This window comes from Panthera leo, chromosome C1 (genome assembly GCF_018350215.1).
Source record: "Panthera leo isolate Ple1 chromosome C1, P.leo_Ple1_pat1.1, whole genome shotgun sequence".
Classification (NCBI taxonomy): domain Eukaryota; kingdom Metazoa; phylum Chordata; class Mammalia; order Carnivora; family Felidae; genus Panthera; species Panthera leo.
Window position 1 is genome coordinate 116,613,350 of NC_056686.1, and position 27,575 is coordinate 116,640,924.

Below are 27,575 nucleotides of genomic sequence, written 5' to 3' on the forward strand. Positions count from 1 at the left end.
GCCCACTGCCTCCTCCCCAGGCCCCCTCATCTGCTGTACCCCGCCCCCCCGGGGCACCCAGGAGTATGCATTTTAACAGAAATGTCCACCTTGCTTTCAGATTCTAAAATGACATCGGGCCACTGTAGAAAACCCGGAAAAGACGGAAAAGTGCAAAAAGAGAAAGGAAAGGACATGCCCGAGGACAACCACTGGCAACATGGAAATAAGTCTCTTTCTGGGGACTTTGTGGCTCATCCCCGGTTTTTGTTTTTAAGTTTATTTATTTATTTTGAGAGAGAGAGAGTGGGAGAGAGTGAGAGAGTGGGGGAGGGGAGGGAGAAAGAGAGAGAATCGGAAGCAGACTCCACACTGTCAGCACAGAGTCCAGTGAGGGGCTCCAACTCACTAACTGTGAGATCATGACCCGAGCGGAAGTCAAGAGTTGGATGTTTAACCAACTGAGCCACCCAGGCGCCCCCATCCCCATGTTTTATTTATTTATTTATTTATTTATTATTATTATTTTTATTTTTATTTTGAGAGAGAGAGAGAGAGAGAGAATGGGAGAGGGTCAGAGAGAGAGAATCCCAAGCAGGTTCTATGATGTCAGTGCAAAGCCCAGTGCAGGGCTCAGTCTCATGAACCATGAGATTATGACCTGAGCCGAAATCGAGTTGAATGCTTAACTGACTGAGCCACCCAGGCAGCCCTCATCCCCACGTTTTAAAGCCAAACTGGGAACATATCAAGTATTTAGTTACATACTCCATTTGTCAAAATCAACGACACATGGTGAGAATCATCCCATATCATTAAAAACTCTTTGAAAATGTTATTTTAAACTGTTTCCAGGGGTACCAAAGCTCTAACCCCCGGTCAGAACTTTGGTGTGCATTAAAATGTGCTGAGAATGAAATCCAGTTTTCTCCGTGTCCTTGAGTGAGCTGGCCGCCCTCACACTTGCTATGGCCATGCTGGTCCCCATTCAGTTCCTTGACCCCACCAAGTTCTTCCCAGCACGGGGCCTTTGCACACACTGTCCCCCTCTGGCTGGAACCTCACCCCGGCCCTGGCCTGGCTCACTCCCTCTCAATCTCTTAGGTCATTTCCTCTGAGAGCATTTCTCTGATATTCTTAATCGTAACACTACTGTTTTCCGTTTATACTGCCTACCACAATTTATAATGATCTTCACCATTTTATTATCTGGCCTTCCCACCAGGATGCAAGCTGGAAGAGAGCAGGTATCATCTAGATCTTGTTCATTTTTGTGTTCCTAGTATTTAGTGTCTATGAAAAAATCCATTTTCGGCACTCAAGAAACATTAAAAAATTTTTTTTGTACTCATTTATTCATCTTTGAGAGACAGAGAGCGACAGAGCATGAGCAGGGAAGCGGCAGAGAGAGACACACACAGAATCGGAAGCAGGCTCCAGGTTCTGAGGTGTCAGCACAGAGCCCGACGCGGGGCTTGAACTCACGAACTGCGAGATCATGACCCGAGCCGAAGTTGGACGCTCAACCGACTGAACCACCCAGGCGCCCCAAGAAACATTTTTGAAAAGGAAGGAAGGAGGGAGCACGAGAGTGTGACTGAGACGGAGGGAGCGAGGGAAGGAGGAAGGAGGGACGGATCATCGTGGGGGGTTCTGCACCTATTCCCAAGATACTGCAACAGCATCTACTGTGCCTGTGAAAACTGCCCTCAGCATGACACGGAAACCCCAGCGGGAACTGTCACACGCTTCACATCCTTGCCTTTATTCCTGACCGGTCTGACTGAGTACATTGGGCTCCAAATGCCTTTGATCTGTTTCTACAACTCACAGCTCGTACCACAGGGCTATGGCGTGCTACCACTTAGCATGTTACGAAAACAACTTGCTGCAGAGGGCCGGAAAGAGCAAAAATAATTTTGCAAAAGGAGGACAAATCTGGAGGACTGACACTTCCCAATGTCAAAATTCACTGCATTACTATCATAAGGGCAGACAGAAGGATCAACGTAATAGAAGAAACGAGAGTTTAGAAATAAACTCATATATTAGCATCAGGTGATTTTCGACAAAGGGCCATTCAATGGGGAAAGAAGAGTGTCTTCAACAAACGGGATCAGGACAACTGGACAGCCACGTGCAAAAAGAATGAAGTTGGACCCCTACCTCATACCATATACCCAGACTCAAAATACATTAAAGACCTAAAGGGTAGAGGTTCCCTATAAAACTATATACAGATTTATATAAATAAGACTATGCATTTATAAACAATAACTCACAGAAGAAAACATAGGGGTAAATCTTTGTGACCTTGGATTAGGCAATGGTTTCTTTGATATGACACCAAAAGCTCAAGCAGTTAAAAAAGTGGACTTCATCAAAATTAAAAACTTTGGTGCTTCAAAGGAAACGATCAAGAAAATGAGAAGAAAAACCCCCAGGGGGAGAAAATGCTGACAAATCATATATCTGATGAGGGTTTAGAACTACTGCAACTCAACAGTAGAGACAAATAACCCAGCTTGAAAATGGGCAAAACATGTGAGTAGACATTTCTCCAGAGATGATATGCAAATGATCACTAAGCACATGAAGAGATGCTCAACATCATCAATCATTAAGGAAATGCTAATCAAAACCACAGTGAGATGCCCTTTCATATCCGCCAAGATGACTGTCATTAAAAGACAGGTTAGCAAGTGTTGGGAACGACGTGAAGAAATAAGCACCTTCACATATTGCTGGTGGGAATGTAAAACAGTGCAGCCTTTTTGGAAATGGGTCTGGCTGGTCCTCAAATCCAGCAATTCTACTCTAGGTACATACACAGGAGAATTAAAAACACAGGTCCGCACAAAAACCTGTACACTAACGTTCGTACTTGTGCTAACAGCCGAAAAGTGAAAACACTGCAAATATCCATCAAGTGATGAATGGATCAAAATACTAGGATCTATCCATACAATGGACAGTCGTTTAGCCATAAAAGGAATGAGGTATTGGGGCGCCTGGGTGGCTCAGTCCGTTAAGCTTTCAACTCTTGGTTTTGGCTCAGGTCATGATCTCACGGTTCTTGGGTTCTAGCCCCACGTTGGGCTCCGCACTGCTGGTGTGGAGCCTGCTTGGGATTCTGTCTCTTTCCCTCTCTCTCTGCCCCTCTCCCACGCTCTCTCTCAAAATAAATAAATAAGCTAAAAAAAAAAAAAAAAGAATGAGGTATTGAACATGCTACAACACGGATGAATCCTGAAAACATGCTGAGTGAGCAAAGCCAGACACAAACACTACCCATTGTATGATTCCATTTTTATGAACTGTCTGAAACAGGCAATTCACAGAGATGGGGAAGTAGATTAGTGCTTGTCAGGGAAGGGGGGAGGGGTGGGGAAGAGAATGGGGAGTGACTGCAAACAGGCATGGGGTTTCTTTTTGGGGGTGATGACGATGTTCTGAAATCAGCTAGTGGTGATGGCCGTACAACTTTGTGAACATACTAAAAATCTATATATATATTTTTTATTTAAAAATTGTTTTTAATGTTTATTTTTGAGAGATAGAGAGACAGAGACAGAGTGTGAGTGGGGGCGGGGCAGAGAGCAAAGAGAGGGAGACACAGAATCCAAAGCAGGCTTCAGGCTCTGAGCTGTCAGCACAGAGCCCGATGTGGGGTTCGAACCCATGGACCGTGCAAGATCATGACCTGACCACTGAACCAAGTGAACCACCCAGGCGCCCCTGAATTGTATTATTTTTTTAAAAGGGTGAACTTTACGGCATGTGAATTTTTATCCCAATTAAAAAAAGAAGTTAGCAACAAAGATAGCATATTTCATTGAATCCTGGCTACCACCTATTTTAAGACAGCCTGATTTCAGGGATATTAAAATATATGATATTATATTAATATAATATTAAATGTCTATCTCAGAATTATGAAATACGGTGATTCACAGAGAGGAGTTCCCAGAGGCTTCAGTTGCAACCACATCAGTACATCACTGGACCAACGGCCCTTTTATTTTTTATTTATTTAAAACATGTTTTTTAATGTTTAGCTTTGGGAGAGAGAGAGAGAGAGAGGCAGAGAGAGCGAGAGACACAAAATCCCAAGCAGGCTCCAGGTTCTGAGCTGTCAGCACTGAGCCCAATGCAGGGCTCGAACTCACAGAGTGCAAGATCATGACCTGAGCCGAAGTCAGAGGCTTAACGGACTGAGCCCCCCAGGCGTCCCCCACTGGCTCTTTTAAAGAGGGAGCAACTGTGTGTGGTAAAAAAAGGTCTCACCAATCATAGTCACAAATTCTGTTCACTCCATAAGGGAAACTGTCTAAAAGGTCTTAAATCTGTGTTCATTTTGTTCACTTAAAAGAAATTCAAAAAAAAAAAAAAAAAAGAAATTCACCCAAAGTGATTTTGCTCAAGCTGTGAAACCACCAGTGAAACTTTTCTCTGTGCGGGCGTGGGGGGTGGGGGTGGGGGTGGGGGGTCAGACCCCAGGGTGCTGCTAAGGGGGCTCCTGTGTCTGGGGTCTGCCAGCCGCGTGAACTGTGGGGGTGCAGCCGTACCCCGGGGCCCAGGGGCACACGGACACAGGTAGGGAACACCGGCACACACCCCCCGCCCCCACTGCCAGGCACACACCCAGAGGGTAAATCAGAGATCTGGGATGGCACACAGGGGCGGGGCCTCAAGAACCCCAGCCCGCCGGAAGGCGCAGAGCAGGAGCGCACAGGACAGACAACATGCTGGAAGGCTGGGTCCCTGTGATGCTGCCCGTGGCCTGTTCAACCCAAGTACACCTGTGGTCAGCCACGTCCAATGCAGCGCCATCACGCGCGAGAGGCGGCAGGGAGGAGGGGCCACTCACCGTGCACTTGTGGGGCTTCTCGCCCGTGTGCCGGCGCATGTGCACCACCAGCATGTACTGGGCCTTGAAGGGCTTCTGCTCCCGCGTGCAGGCCTGCCAGCGGCACACGAACTCCTTCTTCTCCCCATGGATGTGCTCGTTGTTGATGTGCTGCGGGAGCAAGCCCATAGGGAGGGGTGAGCCCAGCCACCCACCCCTGCGGACCCCACCTACAAGGTGCAGACGCCCCACCCAGCAAGACCACCCCCTAGGCGCCAGGCCACGCCTCCTCAGGAGTTCTCACTAGCTGCCATTAACCCAAGATCCACTGGGTGATCTCCTTGTCTCGCTGCATTTCCCAATTCTCTGTCCTCAAAGTGACCACCTATGACGGGCAAAGTAATCCCGCTCACCCCAGGCTGGACTCTAGGCTCCGGTGGTTATGATGATGCTCCTGGGCTGCAAACAGTAGCACTAAATAACTGTAGTGAGGCAGTCGTGCACTGTGGTTGGTGCACGAGATGCTTCTCCCAAGCTTGCGCCTATTGTCCCAGGAATTTTTAAATACGCTTTTTTATTCCAATGGAAAACATCAATGCATCCTCACCTCTGCCTTTGACAGTAACCTGTGAGATGATGGCTCTGCCCCTTTTGGCCAAGGCCCAGATGGTTCTGTGGCCTCTGCAGGGCCCAGGCAGCAAGGGTGGGTGGAGCTTGATGGGGACCCTGACGGTGGGCTCTGGGCACTGTGTGATGCTGCCCCTGGGACAAAATGCACGGACAGCACGACTGATCTGGAGGTATGGCAAGGGGGAGCCCTGCATCCCAGGGTAGGCGGAGCCAGCAAGCTGCCCTGAGTTGACCCTTTGGATTTTAGTGGTTTGCTTTGATTATTTAACTGAAGGCTGCAGGACTCACTGGAGCAGGGGTATTACTGCCTCTCGGCTTAGGATGTGTGGATATGTGTGGGGCCTCCAGACTTTTATGTCCTTAATCTTTGAGGTGGCTTATTTATCTTGGGGAGTGAAAAAAGGTGGTATAAGTCACTCACACAGTAGTCTGAAAAAGTGTACTGGACCTTGCGTGCTTCCTCTTGCTCTAGGGCTTTTCTCTAAAGGCCACTGGGGAGCCTCCTTGCACCCCCCATCAAGGTCATGTCCTGTCTGTGTGTGGATAGGGCTGGGCTTGCTTCCCCCAAGGGGGACGGGGAGGGTGAGACACTCAGATCTCGGGGGCCTGTTCTCTCTAGCCCCAGTGCCTTTCCCCTCTCTTTTCTTGGCTCGTCTTCCAGCCGTCACTGCCTCCCACACACCACAACCTCCAATGCAGCAGCCATTAGCCACCTATGGCTCTTGAGCCCTTCAAATGTGGCCGGTCCCACCGGGGATGGGCTGTTTCAAAGATGGAGAATAAAAAAATAATAATAAGGATGTAAATAAAATATCCCACTAATTTTTGTTTATATTGATGACACATCAAAATGATAATCTTTCAGATATATTGGGTTAAGTAAAATATATTATTCAAATGAACTTCACCTGTTTCCTTCTACCCTTTTTAAACAGTGTGCTCCCAGGTTCACATAAAATTATGTGCGTGGTGGACACTTGTGGTTGGCAGCGTCTTTCTGCCGGACCGTGCTGCTGCAGGTCTTTGCAACCTCTGGGGCTGTCCGAGAACTGAGCATGCGGGCCCTGGCAGCACCTGACCCGGAGAAGACAGAAAAGCGCCGGGCCCACACGCCCCCGAGAAACAGGCCCAACCATCATGCATACAAATGCCCATGTTGGAACAAGTAAAATCTACAGCGCTTTGAACTTCCAGGGAAATCTTATCATATTAGCCTCACTTTCCATTTTTAAAGCCTCTCAAATGATAAAAATGCTTCCTGACAATGCCTTTCATTTTTTTCTTATTGGTTTACTTAGCAACAAATTGTTAATAATCGACTGGGGGCTCCAGCTCGCCCGTGTGCCTGCCACCATCCATCTTCCCAGGGAGCGGGGAGAGAGTCACAGCCGGCAGAGGGGCTGGCTCTCTTTTCATAGGGGGCTTCTCTTTCCAGGGCCAGGCAGAGGTGATCACCTCTGTCCACAGGGACAGTCCTGGGCACAGGCAGAAGGCTGCAGCTGAAGCCCTCCTTCCCCCCGACTGCCTGTATCTGAGGAACTCCCTTTCTGCTCTTGGGGGCTGGCTTGCTCACCACTGTACACACCTCTTATGTCTGCATCTCTGTTCCCCCTCTGCCCACCACCCCCCCGCCGCCCCACCCGGCCCCTCGTGGTCCCACATGCAGTCCTCTCTCTCTTTCATCTAATCTCCTCTGTCCTACAACTCACAGCCCCAGTGGCCCCTTCTCCATCTCGGAATGGTTTACCCAAAGACGTGGAACAGGTGGAAAAATTATGTTCGAGTTCCAGAAGGGCTTAGGGCAGCCCCATTTCACAGGTGCTATGTCAGCCGCGACAGGTTTGCTGGGAAATTCTGATCTCCTGTGTCCTCACACTTTGGGGGGGGGAGGGCACCCCAAAGAAAAGAAACCCTGGGTATTTGAAAGCAACTGGCATGACAGGAGGAAGCAGAGGGAGAAGGCAGTGTCCTAAATGCGGAGCCCACAGAACTGCGGAGAAGCAAACCCCTTTGGGATGGCTTCAGGATGTGAACAGTGTGAATCAACCCCATCCAGCAATCTGACCGGCAGGCTGGTGTGGGGCTCATCGGTACAGACTCTCATTCGCCAAGGAGTGTGTGGGTTCGCGGGGGAGCAGTGTTGGGAGGGTGATTCTTGAAATTAAGCTCTCTTCTGGATGGAGAGGAGAGACACCCGCTCAGGGCTGCTGTGGGGAACAGGGAGGAGGGGGCGGGAGGCTAGCTACCATGCATGAAATGCCATCTGCTAAGTGCTTATGTGGGTATCACATTTAACCTTCACAACTTTGTTGGGTAGGCTTCACCCCCATTACGGGAGGAAAAAAACTGGGGCTCATGGAGCTTAAGTCACTTGTTTGGAACCACTCGGTGAGGTGTGGTGCAGCCAGCCTCTGCTCTCCAAACCTCACAGGTTACCTCTCGACTGCCATCATATGGATGCTGCTGTAGAACAGTTTAGAGTGGGGACCAAGGGCCATGACATGAGGGGGCACCTAGGTCCCATGGCCTCTCTGGTGTCCTGAGCAGACAGTACCAGGTATTTCTAAGCAGCCCCCTCTTGATAATGGTATCAACACCCCATCTGTTCTTGTGTACATTGGGTCTCTGTGAATGGTCTCCAAGAGGAAGTTACTAATTCCTTCCTCCATGGGAGGACCTTCTTTCAGGTTTCAGGGTCCGTGTTTATAGATGCTCGCTGGTTTAACTAATCTTATTTCCCTCTTTGCACTGGCTGCTAGGAAGCTCAGGGAAAAAAAAAGATATGTGAATTATAGCTCAGAGCACATAGCCTTTTTTTTTTAATCCATTCCACACCTGGCTTCATTTATTGTTCCTTTCTCCTTAATTTTCTCATTTACTTATTTTTGTTTTAATCTCTTATACTATGTATGTGTTGGTAGGTCTCCTTTTAGAAGCAGGCACGGCCCAGATAAACAATTAGGTCTCCCACTTGCAGAGGATGTGGCCCCGGCATCTCCTAGAGCCGCCTCCCCCAGCCCCTTCTCCCCCACAGAGGGCCTGAAGTTCTGTCCGCTGGGCGGGCTGCTGGGGCTTAGAGGCTCACGTGCACCAGCTGCTCCTGGGTGTCGTACTCCTTGGTGCAGTCTTCCCAGTGGCAGTTGGTCTCGTAGATGATCACTTCGGCCTCCTGCTTACAGTCGTCCCTGTCCAGGTCTTCCTTGAGGTCAGCCAGCTGCTCCTGGGGGAGGAGCAGAGCAACCCACGTGAGCCACGTTCAGCCACCGGGCCCTGACAGAAGGTCACTAGTGGCCCCGGGCGGTCTATGCCAAGGACCCTGAGCTGGTATGGGTGTGGAGACACATGGATGCACATGCACGCACACGTGAGCACACATGCATACACTTGTACACACACGCGTGCATACGTACATGTATGTGCTCAGCCACTTTCCTCAGCTAGCTCCCACCCATCCTTCTCCTGTTGCACAGCTGTCCTGGGGCCCCTCCTTCCTCTCTAATGCTGGCTTGTCATCACCAAAGTGTCCCGCCACATCCTGGGTCAACCGACTTGGCGAGGAGAACGGGAGAAAGGAGGGCAGTGACTTTCGCTTATTTGGTTTGGTTTCCTCCGGGAGAGCCAGGGTGGACCCGCGTGCGATCGCGGTGGGGGCGTTTTCATTTATAGTCTGCACGGGGTCTGCTCCTGCCTGGAGGCAAGAGAACAGCCAACAGGCATCTGGCCTGGCCCTTCAGACGACTCACTCTCACACTGTCCCCTCCCTCCAGGACACAGAGCACTCCCCGATTCGTGCCCAGGGTTACTGGCATGGTCTCCCAGTGCCCATCCTGTCCTCCCCGCCACAGTCCTAAGACGTGGGCATACGTGTTCTTGCATCACCGCCAGGAAAATGGGTTCAGGGAGAGGCCACCTTGCTCTCTGCAGGGCACTCAGTGAGTGACAGCCCCCATCTGCACTGGCGTCTCCTCATCAGGACAGGGCCCACGTGTGCCCTGTTCAAGGTGGCAAAAGAAAAGCAGGGGACACAGGGGCAAAGGAAAGGCTGGGAGTGGGAGCGAAGGGGGAGGCACAGACGTGCCAGGCTGGGACAAAAGCCACAGGATGTCAAGGATTCCCCGATATCGCACTGGCTGGCTGGGGCAGGCTCAGAGCAAAGCCAGGCAAAGCGGCAGATGTTAGAACGATGGAATGCTTTCCATTTCACACTATCTACAAAACAGCAGGACTATTCTGTTTTTCCCAAGAGCCTCCGGGGGAAACATTTATAGGCCAGATTAAGGGGGCTGACCTCCCCCACAGTCAGGAGCCCCAACCCCTACGGGCTCTAGAGACCACAAAGCGGAGGCTGTAGCTCGCCCGTGAGCCTCATTACTGATGCCGAGTCCATTTCTGCGAGTGGGGAAATCTGCCTCGTGGCTCCCCGGGCTGGCCGCAGACTCACGCCCCTGACCGACTTTCCACTGGAGCTGCAAAGCTTCTGGTTGCTTCTCAGAGTACTTTCCAGTGAACGCACTTGCCCTGAAAAGGCAAACGATGATGTGCAGTATCCTAAGTCCACGGGCAGCGCTGGGTCCACATTAAAAGGAAGTGCAGGTGCGCCCCTGCCCTGAACCTTTAGCAATGGGGGGGTCGGTGGGGCTGTGGCCCCCTACCCCTGCTCTGCACTGTCAGAAAAACTGCAAACAGACTTATTATTTCTGTACGTCCCGCTTATTTGAAAGAAGACCTGAAGGAGCTGCCAGGTGGACATGTGAGCGGAAGACGGCGCGGGGGCAGGGGGTGCGCTCGGGGCCTCCAGATGGGGCTGGGCATCATCCTAGCCCACGGTTTTGAGGGCTTAAACAGAGCGGGGATTCATTATGCCGCATGCCTGCCAAGGGAAAGCACGCCCATCCACCCTGCAAATGAGACAGGTCACTGAATCAGGACCCTGAGTGACATAGTGACAACCTCTTGTGATAAACAGCTTTCCTTCCACGGACACGTTGGAGGAGCCAGGCCAGGTGGGAAGGAGGGCCCTGGGCTGCCTTTCTGGGTTGGAGGGGCGGGGCAGGGGCTCCCCGGGGCTCTGCGTCTGTCCTCACAGCTCCAGCATGTTTATCTCCCCTGGATATGTGCCGTCCTCATCAATTTCAACGGCCCCCGATGATGGCCGACCTCGTGGAAACCATGCATCATGCGGAGATGCTTTGGCGTCAGCGAGGGGAGAAGAATTTGTCACCAACTCCTCTGTTTGCCTGACAATAACAGGACCCAATATTTCATAAAAATTAAGTGCCCAGAGCATGCCCGATGGTTTACAGGTTTGATAAAGGATGGTCTGACAGATGTAGGGAAGACGGGGGACAGGAGGTCCCTTGCATCCTCGGTGTCAAAGCTGGTGATGCTGTAGTAACAGATGGAGACCATGCCATTCTCAGAGGCCCGAGGAGGGGGGGCGGGAGGCTCGCCCGCGGGGTCAGCACTCACACCAAGCCCTTCCTTTCCATGACAGGCCTTCGCTGCAAGAACTGGGACCATCAGCCTGCCGTCTCGGAGCATCTGAATAAGTGGCAGGATCTCAAAGGGACTGGCACAGGGGTTTCAGTCCCGCAACAGACCTGGGCTCTGATTTGCTCCCTCCCTCACCTTCCTGCCAACAATCATCTTCCTTGCCTCCCCTCTGTACCGTGCTTCTCGCTCCCTCAGATGTGCATCGAGTCATTAGAAATTCCTACGTCATAGTGACTTTGCATCAGGCCCTGTGCAAACCCTACCGATGTGGGGCCGAATCAGCCTCGTCTCCCAAGTGCAGCCTCTCCAAAGCTTTCAGAGCAGTGCAGGCTACAGGCAACATGAGCTAGGAGCTAGGATGGGCGTCTGGGCACATGCGAGTCCTACTAGCCAGGAGAGTCAGGAAAGGTGGAAGTGGCAGTGAAAGGGGCGAGGTGGGGGGTGGAGTTCTAGGGACGGGGAGCAACTGGACAGGGGCCACAGCCATTCAGGGGACAGGAGTGACTGAGTGTGACTGGGGCTTGTGTGAGGGGCTGGGGTGGGGATGGCTGCAGCCCTAGATATCCATCCATCCATCCATCCATCCATCCATCCATCCATCCATCCGTCTGTCTATCCATCCATCCATCCATCCATCCATCCATCCATCCACTCATCCATCCATCCATCTATCCATCCATCTGTCTGTCTATCCATCCATCCATCCATCCATCCATCCATCCATCCATCCACTCATCCATCCATCTATCCACTCATCCATCCATCCATCCATCCATCCATCCACTCATCCATCCATCCATCTATCCATCCATCTATCCATCCATCTCTCCATCCTCCCTCCATCATCCATCCATCCATCCATCCATCCATCCATCCATCCGTCTGTCTATCCATCCATCCATCCATCCATCCATCCATCTATCCATCCGTCCATCCATCCATCCATCCACTCATCCATCCATCCATCTATCCATCCGTCTGTCTATCCATCCATCCATCCATCCATCCATCCATCCATCCAACCACTCATCCATCCATCTATCCACTCATCCATCCATCCATCCATCCATCCATCCACTCATCCATCCATCCATCTATCCATCCATCTCTCCATCCTCCCTCCATCATCCATCCATCCATCCATCCATCCGCCCATCTGCTCTTTCATTCAGAACGTGTTTGATGAGCATGTAACATGCAGGGTGCTGGGGACACAGCTCTGGTCCTCCCTGAGCTCACGGTGTCCCCACCCTCTCTGGTTCACTCATTCATGCAGGCAGCTGTCCGTTCGTCCATTCACCACCAGGGCCAAGGTCCCAGGTCCGCTCACCCAGCTGGAGGACGGCCAGGACAGCCAGTAGGTTACCTGCGTCAGGGTCAGCGGGGAGGCTGGCCGCAGGCCCTCTGCCTCTGTCTTGACCTTGCTGCGCTTATGAATTACGATGGGGTTCACGGTGCTGCTCACAGCCGATTCGCTGTTCTGCTTGTTCTGAGGGAGGGAGCAGGGGAGTCCGTCATGCAGAGGCAGGGTGGGGACATCCCAAGTTCTGTTTGGGCTTTACCTCAGGGATCCTCCCCACATAGGTTGGGCCAGCACTTCTGTTTGAAGTTTCAGAAGCTGAGTCTCCCGACGTGGTCCTCTGGCTGGGGGGCACAGCCACGAGAGAGCCCAGAGCTCGGCCTTCCAACCCCACCCCCCCACCTCCCTGGGAATGGAAAAGAAACCCTCTCTTTGCGAAATGCAGGACACCTTCACTCCTGTTCCAACAGCCTCAGCTTCTCAGCCCTCTGGAGCAGGGGGTCTTGAAGCATGAGAGCAGGAGAACAGGGCCGGGCCAGCCCGGGGAGCAGGAAAGAAGAGCCTGGTCACAAGAGCTGATAGCTACTGTCTGGAGGGAGGTGCCAGATGGACACCTGGAGCCCTGGGGTGGAGAGGGAGGGAGTCCTGGAAGAGGGGCTGCTCCAGACAGGGTGGGGTCTTGCCTTCGTCCAGCACATGCTCACCTCTGGGCTCCGCCCTGCCAGGTGGCTGGCCTGGGAAGTGGTGCAACCTCGAGAACTGTCATCGTGAACGTTAGCCACGATCCGGGTCCCCACGGGGCTCTGTGCACCCAAGCTCAGATATGCGCACAATGACCCGATTAGGCGGCAGGCCCCACTCCGCGCATGCGTTAGCCCAGGCTGAAAGATGCTTCCAGCGAGTTGGGGTCCAAAACGCAGTCTGGCGGAATCCACAACCGTGTCCTTCCACGCCCCGATACTGCCTCTAAAACCATTTCCTCATGTGCAAAATGGGGCTTCATTCAGCAAAAAATAATGGCGCTTACTGTGTGCCTGGCACTGTACCAGCACGCCCTGCCACATCGAAGGCCTGCTGGAGAGCTCAAATAAGATGGCCTTTGGTCAACCTAGGCTCTAAGTACCGAGTACATTGTACTCTGTCTGCCAGAGCCGGAATTCTAGGGTTGCTCCGTCTACTCATTACGTTGATAGGACAGGCGACCACAGAATTTATAGGCCAGGCACTTGCCAGCGAAAGTGAGGGTGTCAGGACCCCACCCAGGTCTCCTGATCCAGCATCCAGACCTTCTGATCCCGTGGCCTATCGCCAAAAGGCATCCCACCAGCCAGACCCGAGCGGGGAGTCCTTCCACAAGTTCCCGGCATGAGACGGCAATGATCAGCTCTCGTGGGGCCCCGGGAACCCGGAGACCCACCTACCTGGGTGGCGTCGCTCAGACAGGTGGCGCTGCCGCTGAGCTGGGTGGGTGTGGCATTGATGGAGGCGAGGGCCATGGGCTGCTGGGCCAGGAAGGTGGGCGAGGGCTGGATCAAAGGCGGGGTGTGTCCGAAGGCTGAGCCCAGGCCCCTCTGCTGGCTCAGGATCTGCTGGTAGGCCACCGGGTTGATGGGGTGGGGGAAGGTGAAGGCTGGGCTGCAAAGGAGAGCAGGCAAGTCACGGAACGGAGTTGCGGGGGGGCGGAGGCTGTTTGGTCAGGACTTCCTGCGCAGAGAGGACCCTGCCAGGGATCGGGAAGGCTGTGTTGCTTATCTTGCGGTCAGCATGGCTTTACCTGGCTCAAGAGCCACCACTGTCTGCCATCTCAGGCCTCATGGGCTGTGCTCACCTGCAGGCCCCGCCCCATGACCCAGCCTTCACCCCAGGGAGGGGCCAGGCGCCATCTCAGGCCTACACCCCAGCCCTTCACCTCTCTGATGCCTGAGAGGCATCCCCGACCATCTGAGCCCCACTGGGCCCTGAGGCCGCTTCTGATGCCCGCTTGTCCAGGACATGTGCCCTGGGCCCTGCAGCTCGCATCACCCCCTCTCTTCTTTCACTTCTGCTGCACCTCTAGGTTCTTTTATGCCATCTGCATATGAGCCCTCTCTCCAGAACACGATACTGCGGAAATAATGGTGACCTCCAAGGCTAAGCCATATAAGAATGTGGCTTGGGTGGCTCGGTCAGTTGAACGTCCAACTCTCGATCTCAGCTCAGGTCATGATCTCAAGGTTCATGGTATGGAGCCCCTCATTGGGGCTTGAGATTCTCTCTCTCTCTCTCTCTCTCTCTCAAAATAAGTACATAGCTTAAAAAAAAAAAGACATGTGGCTTCCTCCTTGCTCTCTCCTGCATCAGTCACTTGGGGTGGGGGTGGGGGAGCCAGCCGCCATGCCGTGAGGAAGCTCAAGCAGCCTTATAGAGAGACTCCCATAACGTGAAATAAAGGCAAGTCTTCAGGTGCCTTACAGCCCTGGCTGACACCTTCAGCGCAGGCTCGTGAGACCCAGCGCCAAGCCAGTCTCATTTTCTTGACCCCAAGAAACAGTTCGAGATGGCAAATCCTCGTTGTTGCTTTAAACAGCTAAGGTTCGGAGTAATTTGTTTTGTAAAAAAAGACAGCCAACATCCTTGTTACCACTTCGATCTCTGCACGTCCCAGGGCCAGGCTCTCTTGACATTCCTCACACCTCCTGGCCTCCCTGAGGAGGGTTGCGGGGAGGAAATGAGTTGAGTCAAGGTGGTTGGGTCTGAGTCCTTAGAACAGCCATGGGCTGCACGGTGGAGTGGGGGCGGGGTGGGGACAAGGGCGAATGGTGTCAGTGAGGTCTGGGTGTGCCGTGCTGTGACCACAGCGGGAAGCTGGCTGCCTGCTCGGAGACCTGGCATGACCCAAGTCGGTGTCACAACGTGTGCCACCAGTGGCTGTGGCTGCCATAAAACCTTGGGTTTTATGGTTGACTCTTTCGTGCCAGGCCCAGTAAACATACCTTTCACATCAGAGAGTGGGTTTGGGGGAAGAGCGGACACAGGAAGACGTACTCGAATGTTGGCACGTTGCGGCATCATCGTGGTCGGTGTGGAATTCAGGGAGCCGTTGCAAGAACAACGACTCACAAATGCAACGTGTCCTGTCTTTCTCCACGGGTCGAAAGCATGGGCCCTCCCCCACCTGGCCTCCAGCCCACCTTCTGGGGCTCGGCCGCCCACATGCCGGCTGGGCTCACCTGAGGGTGCCTGCTGACAGGTGGCCGTAGGAGCCGCTGGCCGCCGAGCTGCTGCGGGAGTTGTTGATGTAGGCCACCAGCGAGTTGGGTGACGTCCGGATCATCCGCTGCAGATCCAGGCTGGCGTCTGACAGCGGGGAGATGGACAGTGCCCGCTTGCGGCTCAGGCGGGGCGTCACCCGTGGGCTGGAGAAACGCGACACTGTGGGGACAGCCAACCCCAGGCATCACTGTGCTTGTAGGGGGTAGAATTGGGGAAGGGGGACTGGTGGGGGGGGGGACAGCGGGAAGAGCCTTTGAGGACGGTGTAATGAGAACCACAGCTGGGGGCTCTTGCGCAAGGGTCCTGGCCTCTCTCCAACTCAGTTTGCTTATCTATAGAATGGGATGGATCCATGCATGACGTGGGGGTGTGAGAAACACAGGTCAGATGCTTGGGGGAGAGAATATGTTCGCTGAACATTTAAGGCGTAGCAGCTAAGTGTTGAACAGCTTGGTGGCCACGAGTTGAACCCACCTGTGAAGCTAGCGCGAGGTAGAGAAACAGGCATGGCCAGCGTCCTTCCAGACCCACCCCAAGGGCAGCCACTATCCTGGCTTCCGGAGTTGCCCGAGGCTTCGAGAACCTGTCACCTTAAACACTCTTCATGCACAGGCACGCACCCCAGCCACCACCCCACCGCTCTCTCTGATGGCCCCTCGCATAAGCTCTCACCCCTCACCGGTAAGCAACTGCGGGAAGGAAGACAGCCTGAACCAGAGGGGGGGCTCCTTGACCCTGGGGTCACACTCTCCCGCCTGGCTCCAGACTGCGTCCCCGCTCCCCAGTCAGGGTTCTGGCTCTCTCCTCTGGACAAACAATGGTCTAGAATAAACGACCTGCCAGTGTCACCGGGCAACTCCCACATGCTCTGTGTCTGCCCTTTCCAGACCCTCCCTGAGCCCTGGGTTCCTCTCTGTGCAAGGGTCTCCTGGATCTGACCCCTGGGGCTGTGGTGAGGAGTACATTACACAGCAGGGGCACCTAAACGCTTTGCCATGCCCCTGCATTTCTGGATATCGGCACCGACACCTCTTTCTGTGCCCCTTTGGGCTGGAGGGGTTGCCTGTAGACAACTCCAGAGGCTATTGGTGCATACCTCTGCTACACGCAGCCTGCCTCCATGCCTGTGCTCGGCCGTTCCTGGGCTCGTGATGCCTGCCTTCTTCCCTTCTGTCCGCTCAGAGCTGCTTAGACCCCACAGGTGCTCCTCCTCCAGGGAGGCGGCAGGTTGCCCTGGCTGCAGGGTTGGTGTGTTGGTGCCTTGTCCCCACAGGTGTGGGGGCACTAAGGGCAGGGCTGATGGCCTGGGGATCTCTGAGCCCCCATCCCCAGTGCTGGCCAGCCCCTGAGAAGGTTCGGGGCCTATTTGGCCTGTGTGAGTGCATAGAGCCCTCCAGCTACCAACTTCAGAAGCCTCAGCAGAGCCCCTGCCCATGACCTCATGCCCCCAGGTCCCCTGCTGGGCCCTGGGGGCACCCATGCCCGGTGCTCCTCTGACCCCTCGCCCTTGGCAAACCCGGGAAGCCCCTTTCTTCCTGGGCCACTGGGATAAACAGCCTCTGACAGGAGTTCGCCTGATGCCTTTCCATTGTTACCTCCTTCATGACTGAGTCTGCCCTCAAAGCCCCCTGCAGGTTCCCTTCCTTTCCCCCTCCTCCTATTCCCCCCAGCCCACTGCTAGCCTGGGTCATCCCAGGGCCCTTAGCTAATTGCTGTCCCATCCACATTCCTCACTGCAGCCCAAGAGAGCTTTTTAATGTGTAAATTGAATCATGTCCCTGTGCCCCCCTGCCCTAACCTTTCCAAAGCTCCCAGTACTATTAGGAAAAAAGCCCAAATGCTCAGGGTGGCTTTTGCTTGGAGGCCCTGTGGGTGCCCCCTGCCCACCTCTCCAGCTTCATCCTGCCCACCTCCCAGGCTCTGCTCCAGCCACCTCCCAGCTCCCTACACCCTGTCACCTGTCTTCTGGCACAGGGCCTTTGCATATGCCCATTCCTCTGCCTGAAGTGCTCTCCCTTCCTTTCTGTGCTCAGACCTCCACGGGTTATCACTCTCCCAGGGAGAGCACCCTGACATCCTCCGATTAAGAAGTTACCCCCATCCCAAACGGGGGGGGGGGGGGGTCACGCTGTCAAGTCCGCATGCACCGGTGGTGGTTATCTGATTGCTTCTGCCCCTCCCACCTTTATGCATCAGGGACTTGGGTCCTTTCCCCCCACCGTTATATGCATACACATACACATATGCATCCATTCGGTGGTGAGCCCAAGTGGAAGATGGCAAATGTTGAGCGTGGGCACAGGTGAGGGACAGCAGAATCACAGCCAGGGCAAGTCAATATTTATGCACTGCCCTGAAGGTGCTGGGTACTGTTCTGAGCACTCCAAGGTATTAAGTTGTTTAATCTTTAAAGTATTCAACAGCGTCAACTGCCCTAGAAGGAAGGAACTATTACTACTGTCGTTTTACGAATGACAGAGGGCCATGCAGCCAGGGGAAGTGCAGAAGTAGACTTGGAAGTCGGGCAGATGGCCACCAAAGCACTCAGCACACCGCCTCCGCCCAGGGTAGACAGAAGACGCACCTTGCGGGGAAGGATGTGCTTGGAGGTGGGGGCTGGGGCGGTCAGACGCACATACACACCATGTGGGAACACTCAGCTGGGCCACTCCAAACCCAACACTTAGTGCTTGTCTTGGAGCACATCACTCAGCCTCCTGAGCCTCTCTTTGCCCATCTGTACAATGGGGGCGGTACAGCTTGGCTTGCAGAGTAATCTCGAGGACACCAGCAAACCACCGGAGTGCTGAAAGCCCAGCAGACCTTCTAAAACAAAACTGAGAATTAACGTCGCTTCTTCAGGGGCGAGGAGGACGGCTTTGATGGGCAGGATGAGCCTAAAGCTAATACTGGAGTGAGGGACAGCAAGTCTAGAAAACACAGTCGGGCCACACAGCAGTACGTCTGTCACTACAGCATTCACTCATCTGTCCATTCATCCGGGCTCCTCTAGGCTTCTTTGTTCTTATTTACTGAGTTCACTCCCGGTCCGTCCTCACTTCCAAGGAAAATCAAAGATGCAAACGTGAATCCTCCCAAAGAGTCCTGTCGCTTACGAACCGAGTGGCAAATGGAGAGACACGAGGTGGGAGGGACAATCCAACATCCTGTAGACTAAGAAATACACTCATCCTTCTAATGCATGTTCTAAAAAAAGACTGTGCTGCTAATATTTGGATTCCCACCCTCTCACGTGCCCCTAACAAGAGGAAACAGGGCAAATCTGACAGTGATATTCATCTCTGTTATTCCCACCCCTCGAGGGAAATATGTTTATTAATGTGCCTCTTCCCTTGATAAATTACTAAATAGAAAGAAAATCCTGGCACTCATTTCCTGTGGCTTCTCCTGTGATTTATGACCGGGGACTGGCAGAGCTGTTGCGTCCATTCATCTGTGGATGAGCCTGCGCCGATTTCCGTCAGCTGCCGGGGTGGGGGGTACCGGACACCAGCCTGCCCTCACCCGGGCAGACGCCCCATGCTACCCACTCCTGCTGCCGCTTGCATCTGGATCCTGTTTCAGCCACTACGTCTTTCTTTTGCTCATTCATGTGTTAGTTCATTCACCCATCAGAGCCTTGTGGTGATGGCATCGGGCTAGACGCTTTCGGGGATTGCAAGCAAGGGGGGGGACCCTTGGCCCTGCCCTCCTGTGAAGCTCACTGTCCAGGTGAGAGAAGAAAATGGTGCCCAGAGCACTGGGCAGGGCTCCTGGGATTACTAGGTAACTCCAGAGTGCTTGGGGACATCGCTGCTTTCCCTGGGGGCAGCCGGGAAGGGCAGGAGGGTTGAGAAGGGGCCCCTGGTGCAGGCAGACCATGTTCTGACCCTGCTTGACTGCTCTGATCAGGGTGACTTTGGGCGAGGCTCTGAACCTCCCTGAGCTGCTTCCTCACCTGGAAGATGGGCCAACAGTATCCACCTCTGGGTTGCTATGGGCTTGTGACCAGCATGTCACCCGAGCTCTGGGGCGGGGGGTGTCCCGAGGACCCAGGAACCTGGAATGAAGGCGGCAGGAGGAAGCAGGGGCTGGCTCCCCAGGACGTGGGCGGGGCAGGCAGGGCACCAGCAGTGGAGAGAGCTGTGTCCCAGCACCACCTCCCAGGAGGCCTTTCTGTGCCAGATGCTGTCCTGAGCGTGGGACTGGGACACGCCTCCCCTGGCAGTGGCAGGACACAGCCTCGTGGCCTGGCTCGTGGGTCCTGGGTCCTCACCGGTTAGGGAGCATCCCTGCACAGCCCAGCCCTGCCCACATACCTTCTGGACTCACTGAGTAAATGCTCTAAGGAAACCCAACTGGAGGACCTCAACCTGCCCCACACTTAGCCGTCCGCAGCCCCCTCACCCCCTCTTATGGGGGGATTGAAAACACCTCGGCTTTGGAGCCCAGAGGCTTGGGGTTGAGACTGGCCGGCACCATTTCCTAGTTCTGTGATGTAGACAAATTTAGGGCTCGGGCTCAGGGCCTCGGCTTCCTCGCCTGCAAAGTGACTTCGTGTCTGTGCCAGTTCACCGGGTGACCCACATACGCCACCTAGCCCGGGTCTGCACACAGCAGTCCTGCCCCTCAGGGAACCTGTGGCCTGCTCTCCTCTGCCTCAGTCTCCCTCCTGTCTGCAGGCTGGGCACGGACTCCCGGCCCAACTGGGGCCTCCGGCAGTCCCTCCAGCGGCTCCTCCTGCCTCTCTGTGGTGTGATCAATGTAATTGGTCTCTGAAAACCCCCTTGGACCCGCAGGCAGCATAAAGAACGGGCGTCAGAACGGAGGTGACATCCAAGTCAAATTAGTGTCAATATGACAATAAAATATACAGCTCGGAGGAAATATGGGCTGTAAACAGACAACATTTCAATCGGGAACATTTCAATCTTCTCAGTGTGGTGGGAGGAGGGGGTGGGTTGTGGCGGCTCCCACACTGCTGTGCAATCACCAATATTCAACAGCATAAAACAAGAACATTCCATTTTAAGGCCCCGGTGACAACTGGTGAATTCCCCGCCCTCCGGAGAACCAGTAGGCAGAGCGATAGCCTTGGACTCCCTGACCGCTGATCTATTACCTCCCAGCACAGTATCACTTTCCACTCTTCCTGCTATAAATCAGCCTCCTTTAAGAACAAGAGGCAACGGGCCTCCATCGACCACCAGGAGGCTGAGAGGCCCCTGGCCAGGGAGGGACGCGGGAGATGCCCTTTGTCCAGCCTGCAGCCTGGTCCTGGGACCCGGGAGCAGGGCAGGGCTTGGATTTTCGCTGCAGCGAGAGCGCCGGCAGAGGCCCCCTCTGCCTTCCTGCCTGCCCCACACCACCGTGGGGATCTCCTCGACCTACGCTCAACCCAGATGAGGTTATTTTGGGCTTGATGGAGGCAAGGACATGGACGTCTTCCTCAGAGCATATCTGGTTTCCCATATGAGAAAAAATACAAGGTTCTATTTTAAGGTCTATTTATTTAACCCCAAAAGGTGAATGTATGAAAAATGCAAGGATTATTACACAGAGCCACCTGTGGAACTTATCAAGCACCACGAGGGCATGACTTGGCATGCTATGCACCATTGTGTATGCCTGGCACATAGGAGGTGCTTAAGAAATACCCCCAGAATGAATGAATGAGAGAGAGAGAGGAGAGAGAGAGAGAGAGAGAGAGAGAGAGAGAGAGAGAGAGAGAAAGAGAGAAGGCTCAGTTTCCTGAACTTCCCACAAAGTCATGAGGCCCCCTGCACCTGAACAGAGCTTACCTGCCATGGTCATGTTTATAGGAGGCTTTCTAACATGAACACACGTATTCTCGGAGAGTCTCAGGACCCTTCCACAGGTGGCCTCTGAGCCTGCACAATTCTGTGACAGTCTGAGCAAAAAGAAGGTCTACACTTCACTGGGTGGACTAAAGCTTCCTGGGAAGGTCTCTCCCCACACCCATGCAGCTGGGACCAGCAGGAGCTGGTGGGTTTTCCCTGCTCCCCAGTTTATAGGAAAGGAGAGGCTGGGGATACTCCAGAGGCTGACCTGAGCTGTGCACACTGGGGTCTAATAGATGCATGTGAACAACACATCCACTTGGGCATCAGAGCTGAACAGAAACGGCTAAAACATTAAAAAAAATTTTTGATGTTTATTTATTTTTGAGAAAGAGAGACAGAGCGTGAGCGGGAGAAGGTCAGAGAGCGGGAGACACAGAATCTGAAGCAGGCTCGAACTCACAGGCCGTGAGATCATGACCTGAGCCGAAGTCGGACGTTTAACTGACTGAGCCACCCAGGCGCCCCAGAAATGCCTAAAACATTTTTAGAAGCAGAAGCAAATGTTCCGGTTGTAGTTCAAACTGGCTTGAAAAAAAAAAAAAAAGAACTGTATTAAGTAATGACAGATACAGGATATTGTGTCGGCCTACTCTTAATTTCCTTGGATCGTAAGGGGTTGGGACCAAAGGAAAAGAGTCATCTGTTCCTGAAATCCTTTAGGGTTCAGAACCGCGCCCCCCCACCCCCTGCCAAGCCACACCCCCAGCCTCAGCAGATCTGGGGTGAGAAACTGATATGCCTGCCCAGGTCCGGGATGGAAACTTCCCTCTATACCCTGAAGACAATCACGTTCCCGAGAGGAGAGGTGGAGAAAGGATGGTGGGTGGGTGTGATGAGTCCAACGCGAGCGCAGCGCTCTCACGCCCACTGATGAGCTCACCTCCCTTGCTCCTGCTCAGCCCCAGATGCTGCCAAACGCTGAGAGCCCCTGAGAACAAAGCTGCCGCGTTCCCAGCCACCTCCCCAGGTCCCTGCAAAGAACCGACAGCTGCTTGACCCCGGGTAGTTCCCCAATTAGTTTGCATCTTTCTATCCTAGGTTTTTTGGTGACCACCACTCACTCACTCAGTCACTCTGCAAACACAGAGGCCTGCTCCTTGGCCGCCATGCTCCCGGACCTGGGGAACCCCCCAGTTTGTCAACGGAGAAGCAGCAGCCAGTTACAGCCCCGCAGGTGGGAGGGAGGGAGCGCGAGCCGAGCTGACACGGTTGAGCTGGGGCTGGATCCGGGTGGTGTCTCAGAAGTGGCGGCTGACTGGGGTCCGAACACACGGAGCAGAAGCGAGCTGGGCAAGCCCGTAGGGAAGGGCATTGCAGGCAGAGGGAGCAGAGCAATTGTCTGGGAGGCTTCATTTGGAGCGGGGTGGTGGGAGGCAGTGTGCAAGGCGGGGGAGGGGCGGGGAAGACTAGGCTGCAGGGGAAGGCCACTCAAGCCGGGTTATAAAGCCTGAATCTTGCCCTGAGGGTGACGAAAGCCACAGGGGTGCAGAATGACGGAGGGGATGAGAAATTACTGTGAGGCAGCCGTGAGGCCGAGGGAGCCCGAGCTGAACGGCAGTGCTGGGAAGGTGGCAAATAACAGGACGGCTGCGGGGGGTTGACGACTCAGACGTGGCAGGCCTGGGGCTGGGACGGATGGGAGGCATGGGGCGGTGGCCACGAGGAGTTGTGGCACTAGGCTAAGCACGCGGTGGACAGCGACACAGGCAATCGATAGACAAAACTCCCACAGGAGGGGAAGATGTGAACGAGGGAAAAGGCTAGAAAGACACAGGAAGTAGTGTTGATGGAGTCGCTCCTGCACGCCAGGCACTGGCCAAGTTCACATGCACGACCTTACTCAGTAGTGTGTTTAGTCCAACTGGCATGTGGGGCTAGGAATCACTGTCCGGACCCCATCCGGTGCCCCCGGCTCCCTTGGGTCATCTCCCACGGTGGGGACGCGCACAGGCAGTGCTGGCTTAGATGTGTCTGCAGCTCACTGCCCCAACTCCCTTCCCAAGGCCACCCCGAAGGGCAGCACCCACTCTGGCCTGGCTGCTCTAGGCCGAGCTGGAACACGTCTGGCCCAGCAGGCCCTCCCTGAGGCCATGGCTCTTGGGGTGACAGATGTGTGGTGCTGCCTGGAGGCAGTGTGCCCAAGGGAAGAGCCAATGTGTTGGTGATAAACAGCGGGGCTTGAAACCCCAACTCACAGCCTAGGCAAGTCACACGACCCCAGTGTGCTCATCTTGAAGTAGAGATGACAATTCCAGCCTCAGAAGACGGCTGAGGGCAGTCACAGGGGAGAGTGTATGGAAAGGCACAGGATGGAGGTGGCGGTCACACAGGCACATGGCAGGTGCTCATGTTGGCTGACTCGGCCTCTCCTGCCCTCTGGGGACACCTGCCTGACCAGACCCTCTGCCGTGGTTTGTCTGTGTCTGCCCGCTGTCCAGCTGGCCTGGTGCCGGCCACCCTGAGGCTTTGGGAGGCCCTGCGTGGGGGGATGTGACGTTCGGACGTGGCTATTTGAGGACTAGTTGCATTGTACCTGTTGTCTGGTTTCTAATTTTGACAAGTGGCCTGTACACACAGCTTTACTTGAGTCCCACCCTCGCCACCTGCTGACACGCCGCCCACCTCCCTGTGGGGAGCACCAGAGGGCTATGGAGAGGCACAGGGGCGGGACAGACCCAGGGATCACATTCTGATGGCATCCCTCAGGCCATGTCAAGGGTGATGGGGCCGTGAGAGCCAGTGTTGGGAGAGGCTCCAGGGCTCTTCCCCAGCAACACTCTTGTGGGGAAACAGGTAGTGCCCGGGGGGGGGGGGGGGGGGGTTCAGGAGCCACACGAGGTCGCTCTTGTAAGTGTGAGGCGAGAAGGGCAGAGAGAGACAAGGATCCTGAAGAGGGGAGAGGAGGGAGAAGGCGTGTGTCCTGGAGGAGGCAAGAGCTCAGCCAGGTCTTAGGAAGTGAGGGGCTCAGCTTTGCCCCAGGCAATAAGGGGGAGCTGCAGTGGCTGGTGCGGACAGGAAGTACTGGGGGACAGGAGGGGGCTGAGGGGTGCAGGGACCCACCCTGAGTCACGCGGCCCGGTAGGTACCAGGCCATCCCTCTCTGGCAGGTCTCCCCGTGGGCCTGCGTGCTCCCTGCCATCGGGGACTGCAAAAGCCATCCCAGACAGAGCTGGAGGAGGATAAATCTGCAGAAGCCGCCTGCCCCCACTGCCCCCTGCCGCTGTGGTTTCTAGCTCCACTGCCTGGTGTGGATCCCTGGGTATCTCTGGGCTAGGCTCCAAGAGCAGCAGGTAGAGTGGCATTAACTGGGGGAGGCGGGCACTTAGCCTTTCCCCCTTCCTCTCTCCTCCAAGAGGCGGGGGCTCCATGCTGATCCCAGGGGCTCGTGGTCGGGGGGCCAGGCCACAGGCTCCTCTGTGAAATCAGGATAGTATTTGGTGGGAAGGAAAGACTTGGTATTTTAGGGACACCCAGAGCATTACCTACCCAGAACACTGAATATCCTGCCTGCCAGACGTGCCCTGCCTGCAGCCTCCAGCTCAGTCACTAACTGTCCAATTGCTCAGGCCCAAGACCCTGCTGTTGTCCTTGATGCCCTTCTTTCTTCCTAACTCCTCATCTGGTCTGGGGACAAATCTTGTGACTCTATCTAAAATGTGGTCGCTTCTCCACACCTCCACTACCTGGACCTTCCGCTTCCACCTTGCCCTTAAGCCTTCTCAGATCAGCAGCCGCAATGGAACTCCTTTTAAGAATAAGTCTGGTCTCAGGGCACCTGGCTGGCTCAGTCAGTTGAGTCCGACTTTGGCTCAGGTCATGATCTTGTGGTTCTTGAGTTCAAGCCCCGTGTCGGGCTCTGTGCTGACAGCTCAGAGCCTGGAGCCTGCTTCAGATTCTGTGTCTCCCTCTCTCTCTGCCCCTTTCCTGGTCATGCTCTCTCTCTCTCTCTTTCAAAAATAAATAAAATATTAAAAAAAAAAAAAAGTCAGGTCTCATTAGTCCTCTGTCCAATCCCCCTCCAAGGGTCCCATGATGCTTAAGCCAGACAAAGTCTTACCAAGCCCTGACCAGCCAGCCCCAGAAATCTGGCCTCACCCTACTCCTGCCCTGCCCACTCACTGGGTGCCAGGCATGCTGGCCTCCTGGCTTTTTCTTGAACTCAGAGGGCATGCTGCTGCCTCAGGCCCTTTGCACTTGCTGTTTCCCTGCCTGGATCATTCTTTCCACATATTTGTGTACTGCTCACCTCCTTTAATTCTTGCTTGAATATCATTTTCCCAGGGAGGATTTCTCAATTTCCTCATTCAAGACTATACCCCGCCCCCCACTTCACCCCAGTGCTTCCTATTCCATTCTTGGCTTTGTCTCTCCCTATCACGTTCTAAGTTCCATGAAAGCAGAAACGAGTGTGTTTTGTTCCCCAGTCTGCAATTGCTAAAACATGTCCTGGCTTGCGGCGACTCACTAAGTGTTTGTGGGAGTTGCTCAGACTCGGTCCCCTGCGGACAGCAGTCATGGCAAGGATCCCAGACCACTCCTTAGGGCTCCTCACCCACAGAAGGAGCGGCGTCCCCTCTCCCGCTCCCCGCCCCCGCCCAGCACTCACCATCCACCGGATTGAGGTAGTCGTGGAGGTGGGGTGCACTGGCGGCACCCCCACTCTGCACCAGCAGGTCCCCGTATGGTGCAGGGTGGCCCGCCATGAGAGTCATCTGGTGGTAATAGTCTGAGGGGTTGGTGCCCGGAGGGGGGAGGCCAAACAGTCCCCTCTCCTTGAGGTGCTCGTGGGCCACTGTGGGCAGGAGGGAGGGAGAGAGAAAGAAGCCATCAGGACATGGCACCAAATAGAGAAACACACACACACACACACACACACACACACACACACACACACACACACACGGCTTGGCGAGCTCCCCCTAGTGCCCGCCAGTCTTTCCTCTGCCCCTGGGTCCCCTCCCCCAACTGAGCAGACGAGGTGGGTGGGGCGTGTTCCTGCCGATGGGGACCCAGATCCCGCATGCCTCCGGTCCGCAGAGCTGTAAACAACCGCCCCTTCCTTCCCGTGCAGGCCCCACAGGAGACAAGAGCCCCAGGCTGACAGCATCCCCTGTCCACCGTCCAGCAGAGCCTTCAAAGGGAAACGAAGATGTAAACTTTTTTTATTAGTTTTCTTTATTTTTGAGAGGCAGGGAGAGACAGAGTGCGTATGGGAGAGGGGCAGAGAGAGAGGGAGACAGAGCTGTCAGCACAGAGCCCGACGCGGGGCTCGAACTCACGAGCTGTGAGATCATGACCCGAGCCAAAGTCGGACGCTTGACCGACTGAGCCACCCAGGCGCCCCGGGAAACGAAGACGGAAACGAAGACGCTGTGGGGGTCGGCCTGGCCTGAACAGTCACGGCGAGATCACCCGGACCCGGCCAGATCAAGCTCCCGGCCTGGCCTGTGACCGCGGGACCCCGAGCTGTCTGCCTCCAGCCCTGCACTCAGCCCCTCCGGGGGCTCAGCCAAGAGGCAGGGAGGATGAACTTCGGAGCATCTTCGAGGGGGCCTGGCACTCCTGCGCGGAGCTTGGAGCCACACATACCCATTGAGAGTCCTGCCTTTCACCAGGTGTGCAAAACTGGGAAGGGGCCTCCTTTCTCAGCTGCCTCAGTTTTCCATCCGTAACACGGGGGCACTAATACTCACGACTCAAGTTACTATTCGAAATGTCAGTGATGGCCGGCATCGTGCTGAGTGCTTGCTGGGCCTGTGCGGGCAGTGCTGAGGGACTCACGTTCATTCTCAGTGTCACCATCCCCATGTGCTATGACCTCAGGGCCACCATTACCACCCCCCACTGGCAGATGGGGACTCTGGCAGTCTCTGCTCTTTGGCTTGGCAAAAAGCAAAGATCTCATCCGTATGCCCTGGGCAGAGAGAAGCCAGTCAATGGAAACAGTCACCCTCTTCCTCTTCCTCAACTTCTGCCATATCCACTAGAGAGAGCCCTGGCCTGCAGCCAGGATGATGCCCCACGGCCTCTGCCTACCCTGTCCATGCCTGAAACACCCTCCCGTCCCCCTTCCTTCTGGATGTCCGCCTCCTCCCTGAAGCCTTCCCTGGAGGGCCCGTTTGTCCTCAGAGCACATGCGGTCTGGCAGACGCTGCCTCTCATAGCTGATGAACTTTCTGGGCCTCATGTAGGCAAGTGCTGGGGCTGA

The 27,575-nt window shown here is 54.7% G+C and overlaps 1 protein-coding gene across 1 annotated transcript in view; it reads right to left on the reverse strand.

The window, feature by feature from the left end:
• Positions 1-27,575, reverse strand: part of GLI2 (GLI family zinc finger 2) — a 63,635-nt gene that overhangs the window by 9,182 nt on the left and 26,878 nt on the right. The window contains exons 3-8 of the mRNA XM_042954176.1: positions 25,974-26,159; positions 15,461-15,662; positions 13,673-13,886; positions 12,318-12,440; positions 8,544-8,678; positions 4,850-4,999 (exon numbers count right to left, since the gene is read on the reverse strand). Coding sequence (XP_042810110.1) covers positions 4,850-4,999; positions 8,544-8,678; positions 12,318-12,440; positions 13,673-13,886; positions 15,461-15,662; positions 25,974-26,159 — 1,010 coding nt within the window. The remainder of the gene's footprint in view (positions 1-4,849; positions 5,000-8,543; positions 8,679-12,317; positions 12,441-13,672; positions 13,887-15,460; positions 15,663-25,973; positions 26,160-27,575) is intronic.